At 43.8% G+C, this 27,244-nt stretch overlaps 1 protein-coding gene across 7 annotated transcripts in view; it reads left to right on the top strand.

Moving 5' to 3' along the window:
* RAB11FIP3 (RAB11 family interacting protein 3) overlaps nucleotides 1-27,244 on the top strand; it is a 304,304-nt gene that overhangs the window by 194,279 nt on the left and 82,781 nt on the right. For all 7 annotated transcript variants that reach the window (XM_030211109.1, XM_030211107.1, XM_030211111.1 and 4 more), the window contains 2 exons: nucleotides 14,133-14,344; nucleotides 20,092-20,247. In XM_030211109.1, the coding sequence (XP_030066969.1) occupies nucleotides 14,133-14,344; nucleotides 20,092-20,247 (368 nt within the window). The remainder of the gene's footprint in view (nucleotides 1-14,132; nucleotides 14,345-20,091; nucleotides 20,248-27,244) is intronic.

The raw sequence follows: 27,244 nt of genomic DNA, 5'->3' as shown, positions 1-27,244 counted from the left end.
TTTCATGAACAATCTTGTCATCACTACCCAGCAAAAATTGGTTGCTGTTAAAGGGGATTTCCCCCGTAGCTTGGAGCATCATTAAGATAGCCACACCTGCCAGGTTTCCGGATCTTCAAATGCATAGACAAAGGACAAGAAGGAAGGCATGTTTGTGGAGAGGCTGATGCAGGAAGCAATGCCACTTCAAGAGGAGGAGGACAGTGTATCAGAGATGGCAAGGAGAAAGAATTGGGCAAGTAGTAATAACCTCTAGTACTTGGCTGAGGAGGCACTTATTTCACTGAAAGTGATCTCCCTCCTGATAGCAGTACAGCCACTCCTAGAGGTGAAACAATATGGAGGATAAATGTTCAGTTTCTGTGGATTCTGTTTCTCTAGGGGACGATTGGTCAGTGGTAGTAAACTGGGCCCTTTATCTTTATCTGATGTTTTCTGTTTCTTTTGTTTGAATCCTTCCACGTTGTTTAATGTAGACTTTATAACAGATATCTTGATTTTTTTTAAAAATATTTTTGTGTGGTTTACATGGTAAATTTTGTTGAAACATAATAAAAATTTGGAATAAAGTGTTGTGCTTGCATGGATTTTTTTTAAACACTTCTAAAGCTTTTCGAACCCCACTGGTGGAAGGTACCAGTAATGCAGGCAATTTGATTATTTGTCACATTAGTCCTAGTGGAATTAAGTAACTCAAGGATTTTAGGAGACATCAGTGAACCATGGGAGTTCGGTGTGATAGTTCTCATTAGTACAAGAGACTCTGGGATGGGGAGCTGGTTAGAGTCCTTGCTTGAGGCAGGAAAGAATGTAGGACAAAGCGACCCTGGCATTAGGAACAAAGAGAATGTGTTCTTTCATTTGAAGCAGCTATGCTGAGCGCTTAGGTGCTAGCAGTCATGAGGTCCTGGCCTCACAAGGGCATCATAGCCTCAGGTGCTGACAACACAGCAAAATGTAGTCACAAAGACAGGTACATCTGGACACTCATAACAGGAGGACTACTTCAGAGGCCAGAGCACACTGCAGTAAGAGCATGGTGGGAAATCGGGGTCCGAGGAATCCCAAGCCCAAAGTAGAGAATTGAGGGTTGAAGAGCAGGAGAAACTGAGGTGAGGAACAGAGGTACATGCTAGAGCAGCAAGATCGGCCCTGAAATGAAGTGAGAACCACGGATCAGGTTGGGATAATGTACATTAAGGGGGGAGGTAGGAAGGAAGGAACAAACCTATTCAGTGGTAGAGGTGAGGGCATGCAGCCATTTATTTTATGTTTGGAAGTGGTTTGGTTTCTAATGCTTTTGTTTATACTGTGTATGGTTTATGAATACTGTATTTGTACATTTTTGTGTATTATGCTCTTCCTCACCTGACTTGGGCTGGAAAGCTCGCCTAAATGGATTCCATACTGAGAGCCTTTGCCCTACCTGGAGAAAAGCCTGCACGTCAGTGTTCTAGAATTAAGGACAATAAGCTGTAGTCTAATAGGGCAGTTTTCAAAACAATGTGAGAAAGTTATAAAGTCTTCACGTACTGATACCCATGGGCACTGGCCAATATCCAGACTGGTACCCGGTGATCTCCATGGCTAAAGTTAGGATAGTTTTTTTTTTTGCTGTCCTAACTTAAGCTGCTTACTTAACTGGTTAGCAGTCTGAATATGGCTGTTAACCAGTTAAGTCCCAGCTCGTCCCATGCTCATCCCATGGACTGTCCCGGCACTAACCGGACACTGCGGCAGTAGTCTGTGGCGATATTCTGTGGCATTGTCTGATTAAGTACCTCTAAATATCAGCGCTTAGGCGGTCACAAGTGATTTAATCGAGAAGGAGCTTGGAATATTTTGCAGTATGATTCTTGTAGTATCCTTTTGGCTGAGACAGATTTGGTTTCCAGTCCTTTAGGACTTATCTGTTAGAAAAGCAATTCGTTTTGAAAATTTTCCAAGCCCAGTACTAATATTGGGGTAGGTGCATGGGTTTTCATTTAGTTTTTTGTTTGATAGTAATAAGGGGTTAGGTCGAGAGAGGTCAGTAATTGGGGAAATCATTTGTAATCAGGAAATGTTAAAGGTTTTATTAAGGAAGGTGGGAAAGGGAAGGTTTTAAATGGTGATTTCATTATTTTCATTAACATGTAGACCATGCTTATCCAACCCATGACCCACGGGCCAAAACTCAGCCTGCCAGCTTCATTTTTCTGGCCTGCAGAAGCTTGATAGAATCACACATACCTCCGGTGGGATCCCTGCTTCCCTTCTGTGACTCCTCTAACTGCTGTGCAGCACCTTACAAGAGCAACCTGAACTTCTAGCGCCGCGCAGCTGAAGCTCACGGTTAGAGGAGTTACAACAGGGAAGCAGGGATCCTGCAGGAGGAATTTGCAACTGAAGCCATGTGAGGTCAACTAAAATATAAATGAACTAGTTTGGCTGAACCAGGGGAGGATGGAACGGAGGTTGATGTCATTTTAACAGCTGAGGTGTTTACAAGATATATTCTGCTTTAACTTGTAGAAAAAAGTTAATAAAGTTAGCAGTTTCACCATTTTTTAAAAACTCAATAAGGAGCAGAACTGGTACATGTGCTGCAAAAGCTTTCTGTGGCTCAGAATCTGTGAGAAAATTTTAACTATTTGAAGGGAAGTATCACTGGAGCAATATGTGGCATTTGGTGCCTGGTCAAGGATCCAATAAGTATAGTATAGTTCTTTCTGCAGTGTTTCAGAGTAGTTTCAAGATAGTTTTTAAGATGCCTGTTTGTTTTTTCACATATAGCGGTGATAGCTGAATCACTAGACTGGCTGTGCTGACAGCATTACATAGGCTTGCTTTGCAAATGCATGCAGCTTCAGTGCTGAGGGATTTACATGCTAGTCTCAGCTAGACTAACAGGAGGCAGAGAGGGAGAGATGTTGTACCCAGGGAAGGAGGGAGGAAGGGATGTTGGACCCAGGGAAGGAGGGATGTTGAACCTGGGGCAGAAGGGAGGAAAGAGCAGCCACCTCTCCTCTTCAATCTGTTCAAAATTCTGCTGCACGATTAATATTTCGCCAAAGTCGCTATGCCCATATCAGCCCTCTTCTAAAGTCACTTCACTGGCTCCCTATCCGTTTCTATATACAATTCAAACTCCTCTTATTAACCTATAAGTGCATTCACTCTGCTTCCCCTCACTACCTCTCCACCCTCATCTCTCCCTACACTCCTTCCCAGGAACTCCGTTCACTAGGCATATCTCTCCTAATTGCACCCTTCTCCTCCATCGCTAACTTCCAGACTCCGTTCCTTTTATCTCGCTGCACCTTATGCCTGGAATAAACTTCCTGAGCCATTACATCAAGCTTCATCCCTGGCTGCCTTCAAATCCGGCCGAAAGGCCTACCTGTTTGATGCTGCTTTCAATTCCTAACCTGTCACCTGCTCGTAACCTTTATGTTGTCTTCCTCTCTTCAATAGTCCCTTTTCCCTATGTGTCCTATCTGTCTGTCCTTCCCTTATCCCTTATTTGTCCTGTCTGTCTGTCCTGATTTAGATTGTAAGCTCTTTTGAGCAGGGACTGTTTTCTCTTCTTGTTCAATTGTGAAGCGCTGCGTACGACTGGTAGTGCTATAGAAATGATTTGTAGTAGTAGTAGAGGAGAGATTGCTTCATTATTGGGGTGGAGGGGGTGGGGAAAGGAAGAACAGAAAGAGAGGGATAGATGCTGGACCGTATTAATTTGAATTTTATTTTGTATTTCTTTCAATTTTATTGTATACTATCTAGAATTGACATATAATTTTTTAAGTAAATAATGTGTAATTAGAATTTTGTTTTGGGTATTCTCAGTGCGTGAGTGTGTGATTCTCAGAAAGAGAGCTTCAGTGCACTCACACACATGCACGTGTGGTTTGGCCAGTGGCGTAGCTACGTGGGGCCTGAGGGGGCCGGGGCCCCCGCAGATTCACCCCAGGACCCCCCTCCTGGCGAACTCGCCCCCGCCGCCGCCTACCTTTACTTTTGCTGGCGTGGGATGCCGACGTCTTCTCAGTCCTTCCTGCTCTTCAATTTGTTTGCTGACGTCCTGCACGTAATTGTACGTGCAGGATGTCAGACTCAGAGAACAGTTCTGTTCTCTGAGTCTGACGTCCTGCACGTACAACGTGCAGGACGTCAGCAAACAAATTGAAGAGCAGGAAGCGACTGAGAAGACGTCGGCTGGCGGGGAGTGGGATCCCCCGCCAGCAAAAGTAAAGGTAGGCTGCAGCGGCGGCGGGTTCGCGGCGGGAGGGGGGCGGCAATATCGGCGGTGGGGGGGCAGCGCCGGGGGGAGGGCTAAAATGTGCCACCTCCCCCGGGCTCTGGACCCCTCACCCACGGAAGGCTGGCTACGCCCCTGGTTTTGGCCATCCAAATGTTACAAAATATAAAACGTGGCCCCGGATAGAAAAAGGTTGGATAAGCCTGATGTAGACAGTATATAAAAAAAAGTCTTTCACTCTTATGACTTGAAATGCTAAAAGCAAAGCTTATGATCTCTCTGGTTCCGTATTTCAAGTACTTCTGACTTGTAGAAGGATGCCTGCTATCTGTTGTGAAGGCGGAGCTTTGTTCTTTTTCACTGTCCCACACAAAAACTGCTTGTAAACCTTGTACAAATCTGTGTCTGCACTCCAAACCAATTTAGTAACGGTTCTTGTCTCTGTGGTTGACGCTGATCTCCAAATAGGCTGGTTTCTGTATAACCCTTAGTTGTAATATTTATATTGGGCTTGCTTCACTCGAAACCTCATCAAGTCAGCTACAGTGTCACAGCAATTTAACCCAGCTGCTGAAATCCTTTTTTTTTTTTTTTTTAGCTTCTGGTTTCTTGAGGGCTAACGTATGTGAATTGGAAATTTTGGGGGGGATTGGGGAAGTTTCTTCTCTCCAAACTCCCTGATCACCAGGCCCTAGTAATTTATCCACCTTACACTTTGTTTCTTCACAACAGCTGTACACACGTCCTACGTTTCTGCTTAAGACAGATAATAATCTTGTACTGGCCAATTGTTTTTGTTTTTAATCTGTGATTATTTATTATGGGGTCAATTTTAAAAGTGGTTAGGTGCCTAATTTTGGGAGTACTTAGTGGATAACTACAGGGACAGCATTAGCATTTTTAACACCTAACTTGGGTACCTAAATATGGGCAGATTAATTCTAGGCCTAAGTTTAGATGTCTATGAAAATTTTTAGCTGAAAACTTCTGTTCCTAATTTTGAATGAAAATCTATCTCGAATTCAGGAACCCTATTTTGGCACTAAGCACTTTTTGAGAATTGCCCCCTGTATTATGGATGTGAAGGCGGCAGTAAGAGAAGAATGTGTGAGTTTATATTAAGGAAAGCAGGGCCGCTGACAAGGGGGGCAAAATTCCCCACGGCCAGGACTCCAAGGGGGGCCCACCCGGTGCTGGCTTGGCTCAGATGGTCTCTCCTGCTCCTGTGTGCCGCAGCAGTGCTGGGTTAACATGTTATCGTGTCTGCTGTCCACAGGTCCTTTTTCCTGCCTTGTCCCGCCTCCTGTGTGAAGCACTTCCTGTTTGGAAGCAGCAGGAAGAAAGACCTGTGCAGGCTTGCAGCAGAGTGCAGGAGGAGACAAGCAGGCACTGGGGTGTTTGCCCCAGGCCCTGCTTTGTCTCTCGGGCCCTGAAGGAAAGCAGGAGAAGGGTGATCTGGGAAAAAAGAGGAAGAGTAGGAAGGAAAATGGGTCAGATGAGGCTGGAATCTTCTCAAGGGGGCAGTGTTGAAGAGAGAGGAAACAGAAAGTAGAAATTAAGGGTGAAATTGTAGGTACAGGAAAGGTAGGAGAGAGGGCACATAAGGGGCAAAAAAATCTACTTTAGTCTGTAACTGACACCTGTGATATTTCTTATGTAATTAATTAATTTCTTCCAAAATGGCCTTATGTTCTCACTTGACAAGGGAAGACAAAGAACCTCATCAGAAACGTATAGTGTGTTCTTGGAGCAAAGCTGATTACAATAACTTTTTTAGCCCTTTCATCAAATTTTTAATATTCTCACCCATTATATTATTTATTTACTGACTTATGCTCCATCCAGTGTTCTAAGTGGGATGCAAATATTAGTCATACAGTATCTGTTAATTTGTTTTACTTCTTAAAGAGTATGCCTGAGAATAGGTGGCCTGCCAAAATGTTTCAGCTTTTGAGCAAAAGGTACATGATTATTCAAAGACTGGCGCTTGTAATGGAAAATGTATTAGTCAACCAGGAGAACATTTGCTTGAATTAGTCACTGTCGACAGTAAGTAGGAATTAATAGCAGCTGAATTTTGAGTAGAAAAAACCAACGGAGGAATAAGAAATCTCCAAAGCACCTACCTCTCTTCCTCCAAAGAAAGTACATACTGTGTGCTTGGTATTAGAACAGCAGCTTGCCTTTTAATTTTGATTTTTTTTTTTTTTTAGCTTTAAAAATTTTAAAAAGTAAACATTGATAATTAACAGCCCCAGCAGCCAAGATTGAAGCACAGCTCTCCCTGAGCAGGAGGGCACTTTTCTCATGCACCACAGTGTGCTGTCAGAGCACTGCAGAGGTCATGGGGCTGATTGAGGTAAAAGAAAGGAAAACTGAAGGAAACAGCGTGGAGCTAAACTTGTAACTTCAGTCTGAAATCCAGAGGGGCAAGGCTAGAAAAGGTGTTACTCCTCCTGAAAGGGAAAAATAAAGATTTCAGTTCTGGAGCAGGACTCTTGGTTAAGATAAATAAAATACTATGTAATACAATGGAGCACCATTAATACGCAGTGGTTGGGAGTCAGTGTTATATAACCACAATATAAATGGAGTGCTTATAACCAGATCAACAATAAAGTAGCATGCATAGCATCAAACACCAAATGTGAAACTACCACTATGATCTGTTAAGGCTAAGTGATATTTCAAGTATATCAAGTTTTTAAATAAACTATTGACAGAGATGATATACAGTGTTTCTGCAACAATATTTTACAAAAATAAGGGTCAGTTCTGTATTAAACCACAGTTCTGTACAAACATTTATTGGTTATTAAATTTGCAAAAGTAAAAAATAAAAGGCAAACAGTACAGTGTTAAAAAAAAAAATCAGGTTTACACTAAATTGGCCATTCATTATTTTTTAAAAGTTGATTAGCTGTTTTTGGTTACAAAATCTGTCATTTACCTAAAGTACGTGATTTCTAAAGGTCTGCTCCATGTTCCTACATAAATCTGACTTTATAAAGAGCAGCAATTGCTTCAACAAACAAAATTTTCAAAGTCGGCACATCATCATTTTCATCATCACTGGTGGTATTTTGGGGGATTCCATGCTGTGGTTGAACAGCTGTATGTTGTCCTCCTGTGACAGAAATTCCGTATTAGGAACACTTGCATCATTATTTTCATCCCACTCTAACCAGTCACTTATCATTTCAGTAGAAGTTTCTGTATCAGGCTTTTTTGACATATTGTTCATTTGTCTGGTTAAACGCATTGATATCTGTTTCAGTGAAGCCTTCAGTTCAATTCTTGTATACTGTTAATATCCTTTTTCCAGGGTTTGGTGTGGTTTACATTCTAGGTGAGACAAAAGAGATAGTGTTAGTGTGAGGTATGAGCAGCATTAGAGACCATTGGTGTAATGCATGAGACTAAAAACATTAAAGGAAAGGATAATGGATGATACTGGGAAGTAGAAGTTATGATGAATTATTATGAAGCAGTCTTTGAGAAAAGAAAGGTCTTTAGCCTGTCCCTGAAGTTGAGGTAGCTGTTTTCAGTTCTGAGGGAATAGGTAGAGAGTTTCATATTTTGACTCCAAGTACGGGCAATAGAGAGCTGAAAATCTTCTGATTTTGAATTGTCTTTTTGAAATGGTGATGCTAGCGTTAGTTGTTTCAGTCTGTGAGACTGGACCAGATATAGTGAAGCAGTCTTAGCAGATCAGAGGTGAAGCCCTGTAAGATTTGAAAAACTAAACAAGCAACTTTGAACCTGAGTCTTTCTGCTATGGGTAGCCAGTGCAGTTTGTTTAGATGAGTTTCTTGAAACATTAGTATATCTATTCAATGTGTATATTAGTCTTGCAGCTGTATTCTGTATAATTTGCAGTTTTTTTCTGATATTGACACTTAATACCAAGAAATAGAATGTTACAGTAATCCAAGTGAGGTAGGACTAATATTTGGACTAGTAGTTCAAAGGCTTTTTGGTTGAAGAATGGTCTGACTAGACATAGCTGTCTCATTTTGAATAGTGTTTTCTTTCATAGCTGATTAATATGGGAAGAGAAGGTGAGTGAAGAATCAAGCAAGACCCCTAATACTCTGGTTTCAGATTCGACTGTAAAGCTTTAACCATTGGACAAAGATATTGATGATGGGACCTCAACTCCCTGATTTCAGAACCACAGGACCTTGTTTTTAAGTGCATTCAGTATATTTAATGGTCGGGACCCAGGTGCTAACAGCAGTCATACCATTCGCTACAGTCTGAGTTGGATCCTTGTTTGATGCTGTTACTGGTAAGAGACTTAGGATGTAATCTGCATATGATAATAGTAGTTCATTATTCCCAGGTGTATTGAGGCAAGGGATGACATAAAGAGGTTGAACAGGATTGGTGAGAGGGGAGATTCCTGCGGGACCCCACAGTTAGTAGACCAGTAGTTGGAAAGTTGGTTGTTTTGTTTGACAGAATAACTTCAATTTGAAAGGCATTCACTGAACCATTTGAGCACAGGCCCTGTTATTCCTATCTGATCCAGGCATTCGAGTAGCAATATGTGGTCAACCATATCGAATGCCACCGATATATCGAATTGGATAAGAATTACTTGGTCATTTTTGCATAGGTGTTGTTTGACCTAAATAGTTAGAACTAGCAGTGATGTTTCTGTACTATGTGGTGATCTGAAGCCAAATTGTGACCAGTGTAAAGTAGAAAACTTTTCTAGATAAAAAGAGAGTTGTTTACCAATATCTCTCTATATAAAAAGCAACACCAACGTTCTATGAAGCCTCCAGCCAGAAGTGTGAAGGGGGCGAGATATCCGGTTTCCCTATGAGTGTCTGCCCCGCCCTCTCTGTAACACAGTCAGTGAAGGAAAACAGCAGAGCACGAAATCAAATCGCTGGCTCTGTAACAGTGAAGGACTCAGAGGGGGGAGGGGAGAGAGGCCAGAGGGCAGGGACACACACACTCCCACATGCACACAAAAGAAAACATTGCTAGCCCCGTTTCATTTGCATCAGAAACGGGGCTTTTTTACTAGTAGGTTTATAAAGCTTTAGTAAAAAGGGGTATGCTTACCACTGGATGGTAGTTTGCAGGTGATGTTACGTCTAACCCAGATCCCTTCAGTAGTGGAGTGAGAACAATTTTGCCCATATCAGGAGGGAGAGAGCCAGTTTTAACAGCTCATTGAGATCATCGCGTAACCACTTTACTGATTCCATAGGGATGGATTTGAGTAGGTGTTTTGGGCATTGATCCAGTGAGCAGTTGGCTCAGGAGCATTTCAACAGTATTGATTTTACATCCTCAGCTGTTAGTGGTTGAAAAGATTCTCAGTTTTGGTCAGTTTTGAGTCCTCGGGTTCTAGGATCTCCAGCAATTAAGGCTGCACTACGGGTTGGGCTATTTTCCTCTGTTGGAGTAGCCTTAGTTAGTTTGGACCTAATTTGGAGGATCTTATTGGCGAAATGATCAGTGAGGTCTTGGTCAGGGGGACATGTTTTCTGTATATGTTCATCCTTATTAGTGGAAGCTAGTGTTTTAACTAAGGAGAAAAGTTTTTTTGTTGTCAAGATCATCATGACCTATTAGGCTGCTATAGTATTGGTGTTTTGAGTCAGCCACCTTCTTTTTGTAGCATCAGAAGGCTGACTTCCATTTGGATTTATCAGTTCTTTCTCCATTGCTTTTCAAGGTGTCGACATTCCTTTTTTTAGGATGGATAGTTCCTCTGAAAACCATGTAAAATTTCTGGATGTCTTGACCGTTTTAGTGGTAAATGGAGCAATTTTGTCTATTTCACCTTGGTGTTGCAGTGGGATTTGATCGAACCATGTGTAATGAAAGAATCTGTTAGCTCTGACCAGAAAGTGGCTTTGTTGATTTTACCTCTGGTGGAGATGAGTTTGGATGACTTGTGTCTGGTTAAGCTTGACATACAGGTATCAATGGTGAAATCCAGTTGGAAATGGTCAGACTGTGGTACTGGCTTCCATTTGAATGAACTAATCAAGCTATTAAGGTAGGACGTCATAAAGTCTAACATATTTCCTTTTTTGTGAGTTGCACCCTCTGAGAATGTAGTTAATTCGCAATCCTTCAGGAATTTATTTGAAGTTGTGGACATTGATGTCTGCATCATTTTTCAAGTGGAGGTTTAAGTCTCCCAGGAAGATAATCCTTGAGAATTGTGACATGGCAGAGGAAGTAATCTCTACAAGTAGTCTTTCTGCCTTGGGACCAGGAGGATGGCAAATGAGGAGTAGGGCGATTTGATTTGTCTCTTTTGAATCATCGCAGATTTTGCATAGCATGTATTCCAGCTCAGGGAAAACCCCAGAACTAACTAAAGACATGTGGAAAAAACTCTTAAAGATAAGAGGAAGTCCGCCTTCTTTTTTACCCTGCCTTGGAGAATGAAGAATTCCATAACTGGGTGGATAGATGTGGGGCAGTATCGGACTATCAACTTCTCTGAGCCATGTTTCTGGGATAAACAGCCCAGATCTGAAGAATCTAGCAGATCCCTGAATAAGAGAACCTTGTTCCCCACAGATCTAGCGTTGATATAGATGGCTGGGACAGGAGTGAGGGGAGAGTTATTTGGTTAATTGCAAAAGGTAGCAAGATTTTTTTTAAGTCGTCAAATGTTAACCATTTTGTTCTGGTCCATAACCATAGTAGTATTCTGATGGTATGTATTGGCATTGTCTAGCAGGTATCTGACATTACAATTAAGGTGTTTCTTAGTACAGGGTTTTCTAGACTGATTATGGATTACGGGGATAAGATTAGGCACTAAGTTATCTGGTAGGTTGCCGCCTGACGTACTCAAGAGGGCTAAGCAAATCCTTGTGAGCCACTTCGTGGTGATAACTTTTTGAGCTAGTTTGTCAGTCGGGTTTAGCACTCTCTATGTTTTAAATATGCGCTGTTAAAGATTTCAGTACTGAGTTCTCCTTGAAGGTAGAAGCTACCAGTGGTGAGGAGAGGACATGTTGTCTCAGGAACTCATAAGGTGGGGAGGTGTGGATGTGCTGGTGTGGCAGACTTCAAAATGACGCTATGACTCATTGTAATTAGGTAGGTTTCCTCATTTAAACTGCCATTCTTCCAAAGTCAGTTGTGCAGCAGCAGGGAGAGTTTATATCGGGCGAGAGGCCACAGTGTAGCTCTCATGTTATAGAGTTGTTGATTTCCATTGTTTGCTGTTTGAAGTATGGTTAGTACAGAGCTGAACAGGTCAGGTATTTGGAGAGAATTGACCTTAAGCATTCCTTGGGTTCCTCTAACAGTCTGCCGTTCTTCCATAGTCAATCATACAGCTTTGAAGGGAGAGTTAATGGCGAACACTGGGCCACCGTGTGGCTCTCATGGTTACAAATCCAGATAATTTTCTTATTCACTCAAGAAAAATGTCAAGAAGGTTATTTCATGGAAAAATGTCAAGAAGTATTATTTCATGGAGAGGGTGGTAGATACTTGGAATGCCCTCCCACTGGACGTGATAGAGATGAATTCAGAAATGCATGGGATAAACACAAAGGAATCCTGTTCAGAAGGAATGGATCCACAGAAGCTTAGTGAAGATTGGGTGGCAACATCAGTAATTGGGAAGCAAAGCTTCAAAGTCTGACTTGCTCCCAGAGTGAACTGTTTTGAGCAAAGGCATCATGCAAGTCTCTTATCCGTTTTTGATTGATAGTTGTTTTACATCATCCCGTGCCTTTTTATTAATATAAATAATTTCTTTCATAGTCAGCGTTTTCAGAAATTCAGAAATATTAAGATTTTCTTGATTATGCCTTGACCTAGGACAGTGGTTCCCAATCTGGAGAGCCATGGCATATTTTAAGACCCCTGTGAAATGGCTGGCAGGGATGCCCAAGCTTCACCAGCTGAAACAGTCCACCACTGCCCATGCACAAAGCTCCATGCTGCCTGAGGAAGTCGGCAACACACTTCAACTGCCGACTCTGCCATTCCCACACACACTCAGAGTATACTGAGCATGCACAGGAAAGCCAGCATCGGCAGCTGAAGTATGCCTCCGACTGCCTCAGGTAGCATGGAACTCAGGCTTGGGCAACAGACCAGCTGACGGGACTTGGTCATCTCCACCAGCAGAGGTAGGACTTGGATGCTACCATGAGGGGAGAAGAAGACCTGAGACAGCAGTTCCCAAACTGTGACCTAGGGGCACCATGAAAAAATTCCTTAACACTAATGGCGCTATGAACCTAGAAAGTTTGGGAACCACTGGTCTAAGTGCGTGTATAATTGGTGTTCCACTGTAGCTATAGCATTTGTTGAGGATGGTTACATATACAGCATGATCGTATTTTTACTAGTATCTGCATTTTAAGATGTGTGTGTGGAGTTGTAGAGACGAACACCAGCATTCTTTGGTATCTCGGTGCAGATATTGGAAAAGAGGAATGACCCCTAGAGTCATGGGAACCGTCAGGACAGTACCTCTACTCAAGGATAACTTGGCTCAAGGATTTTGTCTGTTGAAATCCACTTTTGGCCTGTGGGGTGGTGGGATTTGAGGGTAAGAGAGAGAGAAGTCTTTTGCATAAACCTTTCGTACAAATTTGAGGAGTAACCTATAGTTGGAGCACTGGGCTGGGCTGAGAACCAGAGAAGGCAGGGTTCAAATCCCACTGTAGCTCCTTGGGATCTTGGGCAAGTCACTTAATCCTCTATTATTCAGGTGCAAACTTAGATTATAATCCCTCACCTTGTGTACCTGAATGTACTTTACCTTGAGTTGCCACTGAAAAAAGGGTGAATTTAGAGGCTGACCAAATTTCAGCTTCAGTGTCTTGTTTCAGTGCTAAAACCAGCCCAAAATTGATATTTGGCTTTGTTTTGGTCAAGAATGCTGATGTGTATTCGTCTGAAACTGTCACTTTATGCTGTGTCCCCATAGTGCTCCCTTCTCCACAAACAGGACAGTTCCACTCACACCATCCCTCCTACTCCTTTCCCACTAACAAAAGCAGTCTTCTCCTCCCCAGCTCCAACTAAACAGAGGTATCCCCTATTCCCCTCCCTTGGGCCTACTTTCCAATCGGTGGTGGTCTAGTTGCTTTTGTCTTTGCTGTATCAGCTGTCAAAATGACCACTGTGGTCTCCAGTAATCTTACAGTGGCCATTTTGAGATTAGAGCTGGCATGGACAGGAGTGAACTTGGTCATGAGACCTGCTTCTGGAGGTCGTGGCGGCCATTTTGACATCAGAGGTGGCATGGGCAGGATCAACTGGGGATCGCTCCTACCCAATTAAGCCATTAGACTACTACCAATTGTAAAGTGGCCCTGTGGGAGAGGGAGGGAGTGGGGGATACTGCTGTTCAGGGGTGGTCTGGGCTGAGCTGTAGAGGCCAGTTTGGTTTAAACCAAGTGGCGAATTTTGGTTGCAGTTTCAGTTGCCCTCTAGTGTGAACTAAATCCAAAGTGTTGACTTTGGGTTTTGTGTAACAGACTTGCTTGGAAAATTGCCATTCAGCTGACCACCTTTGTGATGACCATGTTGTTTGGTCTTGAACCTCCTGACAATCCTCATTTTTTGGTAGGTGATTCAGAGATCACACAGCTTATCTTCTCTTGATACTGACCATTTTCTTTAGCCTTCCCTTGTCTGGGTTGTAAAACCATCTTCTACATCTAGGACTGAATTTATCAGTACTGCTGTTTTTCATTCAACAGGAAGCACTTTGGCTGCTCTGCCTTCAGTCATGGATTATTTGTCACATGGTTTTAAAGCATGGATTTCCCACAACATAGCACACAAGCTGGTACTTGGTCTCAAATGCACACTCATGGTTTTATGTACATGATAAATCATGCTAAATAGTAATGCTATTCTGTTATTTTTATAATAGGCAAATGAGGTGACTGATAGTGCTTACATGGGCTCTGAGAGCACTTACAGTGAGTGTGAAACCTTCACAGATGAGGACACCGGCACGCTGGTCCATCATGAAATACATGATGACGTGGACACGGATAGTGCTCTTGACGCCACTCTGCACTCAGAGTTCCCCGACAACATAGAGGAAGCAGAAAATGGCTTGTTCCTGCACACTCCTGGCAGGTGAGTACAAAAGGAATCACAAAGTAGCACAAAGCTCTAAAAAGTGAATTAAAACAAAAACAAAAAACCTCTAGAGAACTGTGCTCTGAAAGTCATGCTGCCAAATGGCTGAAGCACGTTAAACATTGAATAATGTAAACTTATTGGGACTAAAAACAAATTTCATTGTGGCAGCTTCAGACTGTGTTTTTAAAGATGATGTTCTGACCTTTGATAGTCTGTGCTAACACCAGAATTCACTAACGACGTCGAGTGAGAAGGGAAGTATATCTTTGCCCAATTTTAAGTGGTTTTATTGGGCAATGCAGCTGAAAATGGCTATGAGATAGTTCCTGGTGAATTCAGAGCAACGCTGGATGGAAATGGTGGGTGCTGTAGCTCATCTTTCTTTGTTGAGTCAGCTACTTTTCTTGCCTTGGGGTGCGCTGACGGATATGGTTGGGGCTCATCCAATGCCTTTGCCTGTTTTCGGATACTTAAAATTCAGGCAGATTTTTCTCCTTTGTCCCACACACTTGAAAATTTAGTTAGTTAGTTTTTAGTTTTTTTTTTTTAAACCAAGGTATGAGTGTCCTTCATGGTTTAAGTGGATAGAAACAGCAAGTTTGATAGGGTGTTGGATTTTACTGAGAAGGGAGAATTTGACCTGGAAGATCTTTATGTAGCAGGTCCTCAGGTTTCCCCTGGTTACAATTAAATCTCCTTTTTTCAGACAAATATAGGTGGGGGATATTTTTGGGAGAGTGAAGCCGAGTAAAGGGCTTATTTCCAAATTCTATCAGTGCATGGTTCAGGGTAAGTTTGCAGGGGGTGGGGAGCACCTTTATCAATAGAAATGGGAAGCTGAGGTGGAACGAAAGCTAATGGACGTACAGTGGAGGGTAGGTGTAGTGCAAGATTAAGAATCTCTCCATATGTATCATCTCAATATGCAACACAAAATTTTGTATCATGCATATTTAATAGATATCTGTTGGAGGGGTCGTGAGAATAATGGGGCCTTTAAGTGCGTAAGATGGGGGTGCCCTAAGATTGAACCATTTATAATATACAAAGGATCACTAGGAACTTGTTACCAAGAGACTACATACTGTTGATATTGGGATATGCGATGGAGGGGGTGGAGGGCACAAGAGTGTTGATAAAACTTAATTGTCCTGTGCATCCCCCTATGTCAGTGATTCTTAAACCAGAATGGAAATCAAATTAAGTACCCCTTGCTGCTGTGACCAGAGTAAGGAGTGTAGCTGAGAACAAATTAAGGCTGACTGCCGTGTCTTGTGTGGCCGTATTTCCTACCAAATTGGAGGAGTAACCTAATGGTCAGAGCAGTGACATGATGACTAGGGAAGCCTAGTTCAAATCCCACTGCTGCTCCTTGTGACCTTAGCAAGTCACTTAACCTATTGACTCAAGTACAAGCAGACTGTAAGCCTTCCAGGGATAGGAAAATACCTGCTCTACTTGCCTTGAGCTACAACTGAAAAAAAGGCACGCGCTAAATATAAATTGGAGAATGGAGATTCTGCACTGTTAGGGAGTGGCATAGAGGTACTGCTCTGTTGGGAATGGGTAGTGGAGAGATGTTGCACTATTAAGGGGGAAGGTGAGAAAGAGATGCTGCTTTGCAGGGGAGAGGGGACAGGGAAGTGCTGGACTATGAAGTGGGAAGGGAAAGAGAGTAAGGGAGAAAGTGAAGGGAGAGGGGACAAAGAGATGCTAGGCTAAAAAGGTGAGGGGAGAGAGAGGGAAAATGCTGAGTTTCAAGGATGGAGGGAGAAAGAAGATAGGAAATTCTGGGCATTGTGGAACTATGCAAGTAAAGGCCATGGGGGTTGTCAAGGAGGTTAATGAGACGTAGGTAGAAATAGGTAATGGGGAGTGGGTTAAAGTTGAGAGTAAGAGGCTGGGAAAGGAATGAAATGGGAGAGCTAGGGCAGATAGTCCAGGCTGAAGGTGAGAGAAGGAGATGGAAAGTTGATAGGTAAAAAGTAGAAGAAGTAGATGGAGGACTGGAGGGTGAGAGAGAGGTGAAATCTGTGTAGACAGATGCAGAAAAGAAAAGGGAGACATGCTCAAAGGGAAATATTAATATGTCTGAGGTGAACATAGTGAAAGAATGGAAGAAGAAAGGAAGAGAGAGGACAAATAGATAACAGCCACTGGAAAGAGTTAGCAGAAGACAGAATCTGGGACCAGTGTGATGGAAAAATAAAATGGCCAGACAACAATAGGTTTTCCCTGAGTGTTTTAAGGGGTGAAGCATTCTTCTTAGAGATTATTTTGGGGTTGTAGCCTTTATGTTTGAAGGATTTAGTCAAGAATTTGAGTTGTTTGTCTCTTGGGTCAGTGTATATGCTGGTATCATGTGGCTTGGCTGTGTATAATGGGCTTTTTAGTAGTGAATGGCGAAAGCTGGAGTTGTGGAGGTAGCTGTATATCTGACAGCTGGTTTCCTGTACACAGACATTTGAATATAGCCATTGGTGATAAATGTAGTTTCTAAAAAGTTGACTTTCTATGGAGTAGTCAATTTTGAATTTGATAGAAGGATGGTATGTATTAAAAGAATGTACAGTTGTTTGAGTGTCTTCTCCCTCAGTCTAAATCATAAAAATGTTGTCAATATACTGGTAGTGTTTAAGGGGTTAAGTCTGATATTTATTCAAAAATGATATTTCCACTTCTGCCATAAAAAGGTTGTGGTGCCATCCTGGTGCCCATGATTGCAGATATATAATCATTATTGAAGCAGATATAGGTGTGAGAATGAATTTGATTAAGCTTCCTAGTATATATTGGTGGTCCAGGGAAGATGCTTTTAGGAATTTATCACATGCAGCTATGTCTTCTGCATAGGAAATGTTTCTGTATGGTGATTCTATATCCATTGTGATCAAAAGAGCACCAGGTGTTAGCTGCTTGATATTTTTTTAATTTGTTCAGAAAGTCTGTGATATCTTGTATGACGCTGTCTTGTGTACCAAGGGTTTAAGGATTCCACCAGAAAGGACTTAACAAAGATCTGAATTTTGTATTCCAATTGTAATCCATAAAATTATAGTTATTTCCCTCTGATCACAAATCCATCTTCCCATGTTTCTCCCCCCCCCCCCCCCCCCCCCCCCCCCACTCCCTACCTTTGCCTGTGGGACTATCATTGGAATGCTTTTATGTTTCAGTTATATGTTATTTTCATCTTTTGCTCATTTCTGACCAAAAGCTAGTCAAAAAATGTATTGTTTGTCCAATTTAAAAAAAAATTGCCTTATCTTTTTTTTTTTGTTTCTATTCATTAACATCTTTTGAGAAATAACCTTTTTTTTGTTATAGTGTAGAATTCATTATTACTCAAGTGATTATATTGGATTGTTTTAAGAACATAGACTTTTTTCCCTTTGGGGGTGGGGGGGTGGAATTTCTCCAAAAGTTAACTCTCTAAAAGGGATAAAACTCCTGAGGAAAAGATTGTTCTAAAGGGATAAAACTCCTGAGGAAAAGATTGTTCAGGAAAAAAGATTGTTCTGGAAAAACTTGTGCTGAAGAACTTTAGCTTCAGGAACAAAAGTTCCCAGAATGCGTTTTGCAGTTCTCCGCCCCCCCCCCCCCCCCCTCCCCAGAAGCTGCAGGAAATTTAAATTCTGTTTTTGATCCTAATTCTGCCTTGAACCTTAACCCAGTTTCCTTCAAAAAAAAAAAAAAAAGGTATTTGTGCAGAGTTAGGATTTTGGAAGAGAGGTCTTAACCTTGTCCTGTGTGGAGTTGAAATGTGCTTACACTAGACCGCCCAGATAGGAAGCGCCTGACTGTTAAAGCACAAGTCAGCAGAAGTCCCTTCACCCCAGTTTACTTCTCCCTTGATATCTAACTCTGTAGCCAGAGAATGTTCCTTCTTTCAGTGGCTCTGCTGCTCTTTGGAGATTTAATCTGGCCACTCAGCTGTAACATTGGTTCTTTCCCGATCTACTCTTGAGAAGCCTTTACACCTTCTAGGTGGCAGAAACTTGCTGCTAGCTTATTCATCTCAAAGTGTACATAGGTAATATTTCAGAAAGTTATGTTGAAGCCTCTTCAAACAATCTGTAAATATCCACATTATTGTTAAAGAATTGGGAATTAGTTGACTAGTTTTTCTGTAGTACTAGCATCTAAAGAATTCATCTCAGCAACTTTGCTGTAATCAGCTCAATATAGTGTGCTTCAGGAACAAGGTGGAGTAAAACCCCTTGTAATATTGCAGACTCATTTTCAAAAGGAATGGGGTGCAAAGTGTCTGCAGAAATGAATTGCAGAACATCCGTGCCTAATTGGACTCCATGCACGTTTACCTAGTAATCAGCCTGTGATTTTATATGTGTAAAATGCTCTGATTATTGCCCCCTGTATTTTCAAAGTTGCAGACATAGGCATATCATGCCACATAAAAGGCAGGCATATAAAGCATATATGTGAGCATATAAATGTTACACTTTAGCGCATGAAAGAGAGAAGAATGGGAATAGAGACCAAGGTTTCCAGAGACTGGAATGCAAACAATCTTGACTAAAACAGTGTTTATTGGAAATCATAGCAACTCAACACAACATTGTGTTTCGGCCAGAAAGCCTGCATCAGGAGTCTGCGTGCTTGTGTCACAGAATACAAACTTAGGAGACACAAAGGTTTAGTCAAGATTGTTTGTGTTCCTCTCTCTGGAAACCTTGGTCTCTATTCCCACTCTCCTTTCTTTCTTGAGTTACTTTGTTGGATTTTTTTTTTTTTTTTTTTAGTTCTCCACGTACGTGGATTCTCTTTACACTTTAGCGCATACCTTGTAATATTCTATTAGTTATGCGCATAAGGGTGGGACCTGCCCATGCTCTGCCCACATGTATGCCCCCTTGCTAGGTTTGCAGATTACCACTTAACACCCAACTGGCACTTACATGCGTGAATGTAATGTTCAAATGCATAATCTTAGTGTGCAGAATATAGGCACTGAAGGTATAGAATGAGGGGGATACTGCGTGGACTTCTAGTAAAAGGACATGACTGTTGGGTGTGCTTTAGATCATCAGCACCACAAAACACCCATCAAAAGTGAGGGCAGCATAAGGCCGATCTAAACTCAGATGTGCAGCAACTACAGTTAGCATCACAGAACACATTTTCTAGAGATCAGTACTGTACACTGAAGTAGAATTTTCTAGCAGTTTGGCAGATCAATAGATCCATGTCCTAAAAGACCACCCCAAATCATTACACCACCCTCACCCTCTTCATTAGAAGGTTGCATCTTGATAACTGGCTGAAGCTTAGGACAGACTGGTTAAAAAAATGCACTCTAAGCTGAAACCCGTCTTTAAAAGGGAGATTTTTTTTTCTTTTTTTTTCTTCTCTTTTTTTTTTTCTGAGTTGATTCAGCACCCAGAGTTTAAAAAAAAGAATTCATTTTGTAAACAGGTGCTTATCATCTCAGCCTAACCCATGCAGTTTTCAAATAACCAGCTCACAGTTTTAGGTGTCTCTTCTATGCAGTAAAGAGAGATTTCAGCCTGCTTAGAGCTACAGTTCTTTAATCTTTTGACCTCTCTGTCTCTCTGAGGAGAGTGGTTTTAGACAGAGATGAATATGTTCTAACTGTAAATGGGAATGATGGGAGTCTGTGAAAGTGATACCTGTTGAAGTGTCTTGTGTACAAAAGAAACCTAGTGTGCGTCTTCAATGTTTAAAATCACTTACTTGTGTTTTATCTCTGCTCCTGACAGACATCACTCACAAAATCACTTGTTGGTTCCAGTGGGAGAGGAGCACTTTGAGGATTACGGAGAAGGTATTGAGGCAGACGTGTTCTCCAGCAGTCTCTGTAATGGAGACTCTGGTTTCACTAACACCCTGGATAGTTCAGCGTTGCTTTCTCCAAGGTAAAAACTGATTTTATTTGTTTTTCCAGAAGTTCATCATTGTTTATTACAAAGACAACAAATAGACAAAAACTGATGCAAGCCACTCATTTTTCTGGGTAAAATTCAGAGTTTCTTTTGGTGGCCTCTCCTTTTTTGCCAGTAAAGGGTACAAAAAGAATGGGCAGGAAGGGTCAGATACATTAAATGTGCTTTCAGACTGAGTGTGTAAGGGGGACAACTTGGTCCCAAGGGTGGTGGGAGGCCTAGATCAGTCACAGATTCTTTCAGATTAAAAAAAATTTTTTTTTTTAAATTCTACATTTTAGGGTGAAAATCCGTAAAAACAGAGTTAATAGGTTTTGTAAAATGCAAGAGATGTAGCTGCTTGGATTTAAGCACTTGGTTGTCTTATACTAGTAGCATAGAGAATAACACAGATCTAGTTGCGATTTAAAATGAATCTGTTCCATTTAAATACATGGTGGATATGTTCTTATTTGTAACATCATTTTTTCAGTTTCCAAGAGTCATCTTCCTTGTTTCTCAAGCAATTTGAGCTGCAGCGTGTAACATTCATTTTAGCAGTGCAGTATAATTCTGCTAAAGCACAAAAAACGTCTGCTTCAAAAATCAAATTTCACTTACAGGTCTACTCTACTTATGACACAGTGAAAAGCACAACTTTCATATTCTGGACATCCAACATCTGCATTAAATGTGACAAACATTTAGATGCATACTCTTTTTCAAGTCTCAGGGTATGTGAATAAAGGAGGTCATTTAAAGACAGTTGCAGCTGTTGCTTAAAGTGGGAAAAGGTAAACCACGCTAAATATTTTCAGCCAAAGAAAGTTAACATTCCCTTATGTTTGATTTCTCTTCAGTCAGATCCCAGTATTTGTGATTCTGCAGTGGTATTTGGTCAGTTTGTTGATGAACTGCAGCTCTAGCAAAAGACTGATGCAGTTGGGAGTCAAAAATGGACACACAGTTTGAAATGCTGCTCGGCTCACTGGTGTGTTACTGCCCCTTCCTTTTTTAACTGGAAGCAAATCCTAACTTTTGGTATAATGCAGCTTTTGGCAAGGAGAAACACCTCTTACCCCCTGAGTAACCTGATGGTCTCTGCTATTTTGACTGCTTGGCTCTATTAGCAGGAAGAGCAGGACCACACATTAGATTTAAAATTTTTGTTGAGATCTGACTCTTACAGGTACTCGCTGAAAGAACAACTTGTTCATTCTTCTTGCTCAGAGGTTAATATGAAAAGCAAGGAATATACTTATTATTTTAAAGAACATAAGAATGGTCCGTCTAGCCCAGTAGCTAATCCAGGTCACAAGTTCCTAGCAGAAAGCCAAATAGTAGCAACATTCCATGCTACCAATCCCCGGGCAAGCAGTGGCTTTCCCCATGTGTGTGTGCACTGTAGGACGAAATTGCTAAAAATGAGTCACTGTAAAGATGCAGAAGTCAGAAAATTTGTGTGACCAGTCATTGCTCGTTCCTTGCTCTGATTCACTGCCAGATCACACAACCAGAAACCAGCAGAAGATGATGCCTTTCAGGAACACACTTCCAGTCAGTACATGCAATACCAGGATCTCTCCCACATTACTACAGGCGTGTCCTGTACAGGCTGAATTAAGTTGAGCACTGCAAACTTTGGCAGCAGACTCACCCTTTGTTTCTCCAGGCTCTATTTTTGGTTAGCTACCTCTTCTGACCTTATGACTTGTGATGCTTCTTCACAGCCTTGTCGAGGGACTTTTCTTTCATCTTAAACTGCACTCAAATTAATCCTGCTTATCTCTGTAACTCAAACAGATTCGAACTGCATCTTCAGTAACTTCTTGGATATAATGGCATTACTTCCTGTCCCCTTATCAATTTTATTGTTTATAACCCAATGGAAATTGGAAATAATTATACAAAAGGAGTTGAGAAATGGTTGTCTATCTTGGGGGGCAAAATAACTCTCTAAAAATTAAATGGAATGAGAGGACACCTGGTGGTGGTGGGGGACTGTGAAAAGACCCATTGTGTTTTAAAAAAAAATGAGCATGGTTTGACCGTGGTTTCGGAGAAATAAGATGCTGAAGAAGTTATCCAATGCATTTTTATGAGAGGAAATCCAGCTTCAGCAGCATAGAAACTTACATACAATGAGACAGCAATTAGGGAATTCCTCTTATCAACCTCCCTCCCGGTTTTTTAATGGTACCACCCTCTAACATTACCCTCCCACACCTCAAACTTCCCTGTCCACCAAAATGACTCCTCTACAACTGTACCAGTGCCCCCAAATTGCCCTAATCCAAGCCCCCCCCCCAAAAAAAAAAGTATTCTTCCTTGTCATCAAGCAGATGAAGCCATTTCGTATCGGTTGTGTCCATCAACCAGCAGGGGGAGATAGAGAGCACTCAACTTTTCACAGTGCCTCATGGCCAGCCAGCTCCACTGCCTCTTCAGTATTCTCTATCTCCCCAAGCAGGGTGGCTGCAGCTTCTTCGAGCTCCATCAAAAATCTGCCTGGGGGTGGCTCCTGGCTTGCCAGTTGTTAGCCGGGGTGTTAGAGGCAATAGCAGCTTCACTTTGAAGGCACATAGGTTAGCCCTTTCCCTGCCTTACCCATGCCCCCGTGGATGTGGACATATTAGCTTGCTTTTCCCTGTCCTTTCCCACTCAGTGGATGCAGGCACATTGGTTCGCCTTTCCCTGCCTTTCCCACTCATCTGAGCCTCTGGAGTTCTTATTACCTCTGCTTTCCTCACAGCATTTAAAAAAAAAATGGAACAGAGGTTTTCCTTTGATTCTTCTATTGGACCGGAGCTGTGATACTCGGTCCGGTGAGGTAAGAGTGTTTTCTAACTCCTCCGGGGTGGGCCCGCGATCGGGGCGTTTTTGGCACGAAACCGCCATTTTGAATTTTCTCGCCGTTTTCGGTGATGGCTGCAGAGAATGTAAAGCGCTATTCCCGGTGTGGCAAGCGCAAATCAGCAGCGGGGCTCTATAAATCATGCTGTACAGGTGTAAGAGCCGGCCCGAGCATGGCGAGCGATGATTCTTCCCACTCAGAGCTGGCAGCGGACGCCATTTTGAATTCTCCGCATGGCGCGGCCTCCGTAGAGACGGAGAGCCCTGAGCCCGGGGGGGGGGGGGCCTCGAATTGAGGCTATTCAGGGAGCGGCTAGCCCCGGACGGGATCTGGGTGCCCAGGGCGAGTTTTTCTCCCCTGATTTTGTATTATTATTGCATAAAGCATACATGCTGATAAAGAGCTCTCCCTCAAGGGTCGTCTGAGGCCCCTTCTATTGTCCCCCCCCCCCCCCCCCGCCTGGTGGATTCGGCCTGGGACTGCCCGCTGAGGCTATTTTCCCTGATAATTGGCATAAAGAAAAGCGTAGAAGGGCTAATTCCCCTTCAGATTGTGGTGCACCTCCTTCCTCCCCCCCCCCCGTGGTCGGGCTGTGAGGATTTGGAGAGTTCTGGTAGGACTTCGTGGTCTGAGGAGCCAGAGTCAGGTGCAGAATGACCACAGGATCTGGATGATCCCTCCACGGTGAGGATTTTCCACCGTGATGAGCTGCCAGCGCTTATTTCAGATGCCCTACAGGTCCTTTCTAGTGAAGAGCCTGACAGTGGCACGGCCTCCTCTGTGAATCCTAGGATGGCTAGTACCAAAAAGCCTGCTCGAGCCTTTCCTTTGCATGACTCCATCCAAGAGCTTAGTTCCGCTCAGTGGGCTGACCCCGAGGGACCTTTGAAAGTTTCCAGGGCTATGGGGCAATTATACCCTCTGCGTGAGGAGCATTTGGCTCGCTTTGCAATGCCTAAAGTAGATGCCCTAGTCACTGCGGTGACAAAGAGAACTACCCTCCCTGTGGAAGGAGGAGTTGCCTTGAAGGATGTACAAGACCGTAGGCTGGAAGCAGCACTTAAACGGTCCTTTGAAATTGCAGGTCTTACTGTTCGGGCGTCTGCATGCAGTTGTTATGCTGCTAGAGCCTGCCTGGCATGGTTGCAACAGGCAGTGGAACAGCCCGGAGATGGAGCAGAGCCCTTCTTGGATGTGGCTCCGTGGCTGGAGTTGGCCTTGTCCTTTTTGGCTGATGCCCTTTATGATATTGTCAGAGCTTTGGCTAAACAAATGGCAGTAGCAGTGGCGGCTTGCCGTCTTATTTGGCTATGACATTGGGCAGCGGACATGGCCTCTAAGCAAAGGTTGGTGAAGTTGCCCTTTCAAGGCCTTCTCCTATTTGGTGAGGAGTTGGAAAAAAAAATTGTTAAAGGCCTGGGAGATCCTAAACCCCAGCGCTTGCCCGAAGATAGGCCGAGGCCTTCCTCCAAGGGCCAGGCGGTCCACTCCTCTTATAGACCTCGTTTCCGTGAAGCTAGAAGGTACCGCCCGTTTTTCAGCAGAGGAACTCCTTTCGCTCGGACAAGCGTTCCGCAGCCACCGGCTCTAGGCCTGGAGTTCAGGGGCGACCCTCTCAATGATGGTGCACCGGCCCCCTCCTCCCTTCCTGTCATCGGATGACGTCTTTCCCTCTTTGCCGAGGAGTGGGCCAATATTTCCTCAGATCAGTGGGTTCTGGACCTGATCAGAGATGGCTACAGAATAGAATTTAATGCCCCAGTAAGAGATGTGTTTGTGGAGTCCCGATGCGGTTCTGCCGCCAAACGGGCGGCAGTAGAGGAGACTTTGCAAGGTCTGATTCAGTTAGGGGCCGTGTCCCCGGTACCTCCCGCCAAACACGGCTACGGCCGATACTCCATCTACTTTGTGGTGCCGCGAAAAGGTGGGTCTTTTTGCCTTATTCTGGACTTAAAAGAATTAAACAAGTCCCTGAGAGTGCGGCATTTCCACATGGAAACCCTGCGCTCCATCATTGCTGTGGTACAGCCAGGAGAGTTTCTCACGTCTCTAGACCTGAAAGAAGCTTACTTGCACATACCAATTTGGCCCCCGCACCAGAAGTTTCTGAGGTTTGCGGTGTTGGGAAAACATTTCCAGTTCCGGTCCTTGCCTTTTGGCCTCAAACCAGCTCCCCGAACCTTTTCAAAGGTAATGGTGGTAGTAGCTGCTTTGCTCAGGCGAGAAGGTATCAGGGTTCACCCGTACCTAGACGACTGGCTCATCAGAGCAGACTCTGTAACAGAGAGCTATCAAGCTACAGCCAGAGTGGTCTCAGTACTTCAATCTCTAGGCTGGGTAGTCAATATGGCCAAAAGTCACCTGACCCCCTCACAATCTCTAGAATATTTGGGGGCCACGTTCGACACAGACTCGGGCTATGTATACCTACCTGAGCTAAGGTGGTGCAAGCTTCAGAATCAGGTCCGTCTGCTCCTGAGGATGCCCCGCCCGCGAGCTTGGGACATTGTCCAGCTGCTATGATCGATGACAGCCACATTGGAAGTGGTGCCCTGGGCGAGAGCGCACCTGATACCTCTATAGTATTCCCTACTTCAAAGATGGTCTCCAGTTTCTCAGGATTATCAATGCAGACTTTCTTGGCTCCCTGCGGCCCGACTCAGCATGGAGTGGTGGCTCTCAACCAGCATGCTGCGGCGAGGAATGCCGCTGGCGCTCCCCGATTGGTGTCTAGTAGTGACAGATGCCAGCCTGAAGGGCTGGGGCGCACATTGCAAGGGGAAGCATGCCCAGGGTCTATGGATACCCGAGGAGTCGGAGTGGTCCATCAACCGCCTGGAGTTGAAAGCGGTGTTTCAGGCGCTTCTGGCCTTTCAAGTGACCCTAGAAGGATTGGCTGTCAGAGTGATGTCGGACAACACGACAGCAGTGGCCTACATAAATGTACAAAGTGGCACTCAGTGCAGAGCACTGGCTGCGCAGGCCAAACAGATTTGCCACTGGGCCGAGCTGCATCTTCAGTTTCTGTCGGCAGCTCACATTGCAGGTCAGAGCAACGTGCAAGCCGATTAAGCAGGCATCAGATCGATCCAGCAGAATGGGAACTAGCAGACGAAGTATTCCTTCAGATATGTGCCAAATGGGGCAAACCCATGATGGATCTTACGGCGACAAGTTCAAATGCCAAAGTCCCGTGCTTCTTCAGCAGACGGAGAGATCTTCGCTCGGCAGGGTTGGATGCCTTGACTCAGCCCTGGCCTCCGGGCCTACTATATGTGTTCCCTCCATGGCCCTTGATAGGGCGCGTGCTCCTGCGGATTCGGCTGCACCCAGGAGAAGTGGTCCTCATCGCCCCGGATTGGCCCAGGAGGCCTTGGTATGCGGACCTCCGACAGATGCTAGTGGAGGCTCCCCTTCCTTTACCTCTGGTACCGAACCTGTTGTCACAGGGCCCGGTAGCCATGGAGGACGCCTGCCTCTTTGGTCTTATGGCATGGCGATTGAGAGGGCGCAATTGAGGGACAAAGGCTATTCAAACACAGTCATTTCCACTCTCCTGCAGGCCCGCAAGTGTTCCACTTCCGTGGCTTATGCCAGGATTTGGCGCAAGTTTGAGTCTTGGTGTGCTTCAAAAGCGATCACACCCATGCCGATTCTGGACTTTTTGCAGGATGGTGTACAAATAGGCTTGGCCTATAATTCCCTGCGGGTGCAAGTGGTAGCGCTGGCCTCCCTTCATGGTAAGGTTGAAGGCGTGTCTTTAGCTGCTCATCCAGATGTGGCACGGTTTCTTAGTGGGGTGCTTCGGCTCCGGCCTTCTGTGCGAGCACCCTGTCCAGCTTGGAACCTGGGGCTAGTTTTGAGGGCCCTGCAGGCTTCTCCTTTTGAGCCGCTTCAGTGAGCATCGGAGAAAGATTTGACACTAAAGGCCGTTTTCTTGTGGCCATTACTTCAGCGAGACGGGTGTCAAAGCTCCAGGCGCTTCCTGTAGAGACCCATTTCTACAATTCTCAGATTCCGGGGTCACGGTTCGGACCGTGCCTTCCTTCATGCCTAAGGTGGTTTCAGCATTTCACCTAAACCAGCCTATTTTCTTGCCCTCCTTTGATAAGGAGGAGTTTCCAGAATCTTTTGGGC

The sequence above is a fragment of the Microcaecilia unicolor genome, chromosome 8 (genome assembly GCF_901765095.1).
Source record: "Microcaecilia unicolor chromosome 8, aMicUni1.1, whole genome shotgun sequence".
NCBI classification, from domain to species: Eukaryota; Metazoa; Chordata; class Amphibia; order Gymnophiona; family Siphonopidae; genus Microcaecilia; species Microcaecilia unicolor.
The sequence above is the reverse complement of the archived record's forward strand: the minus strand, read 5'-3'. Positions and strand labels throughout refer to the sequence as shown.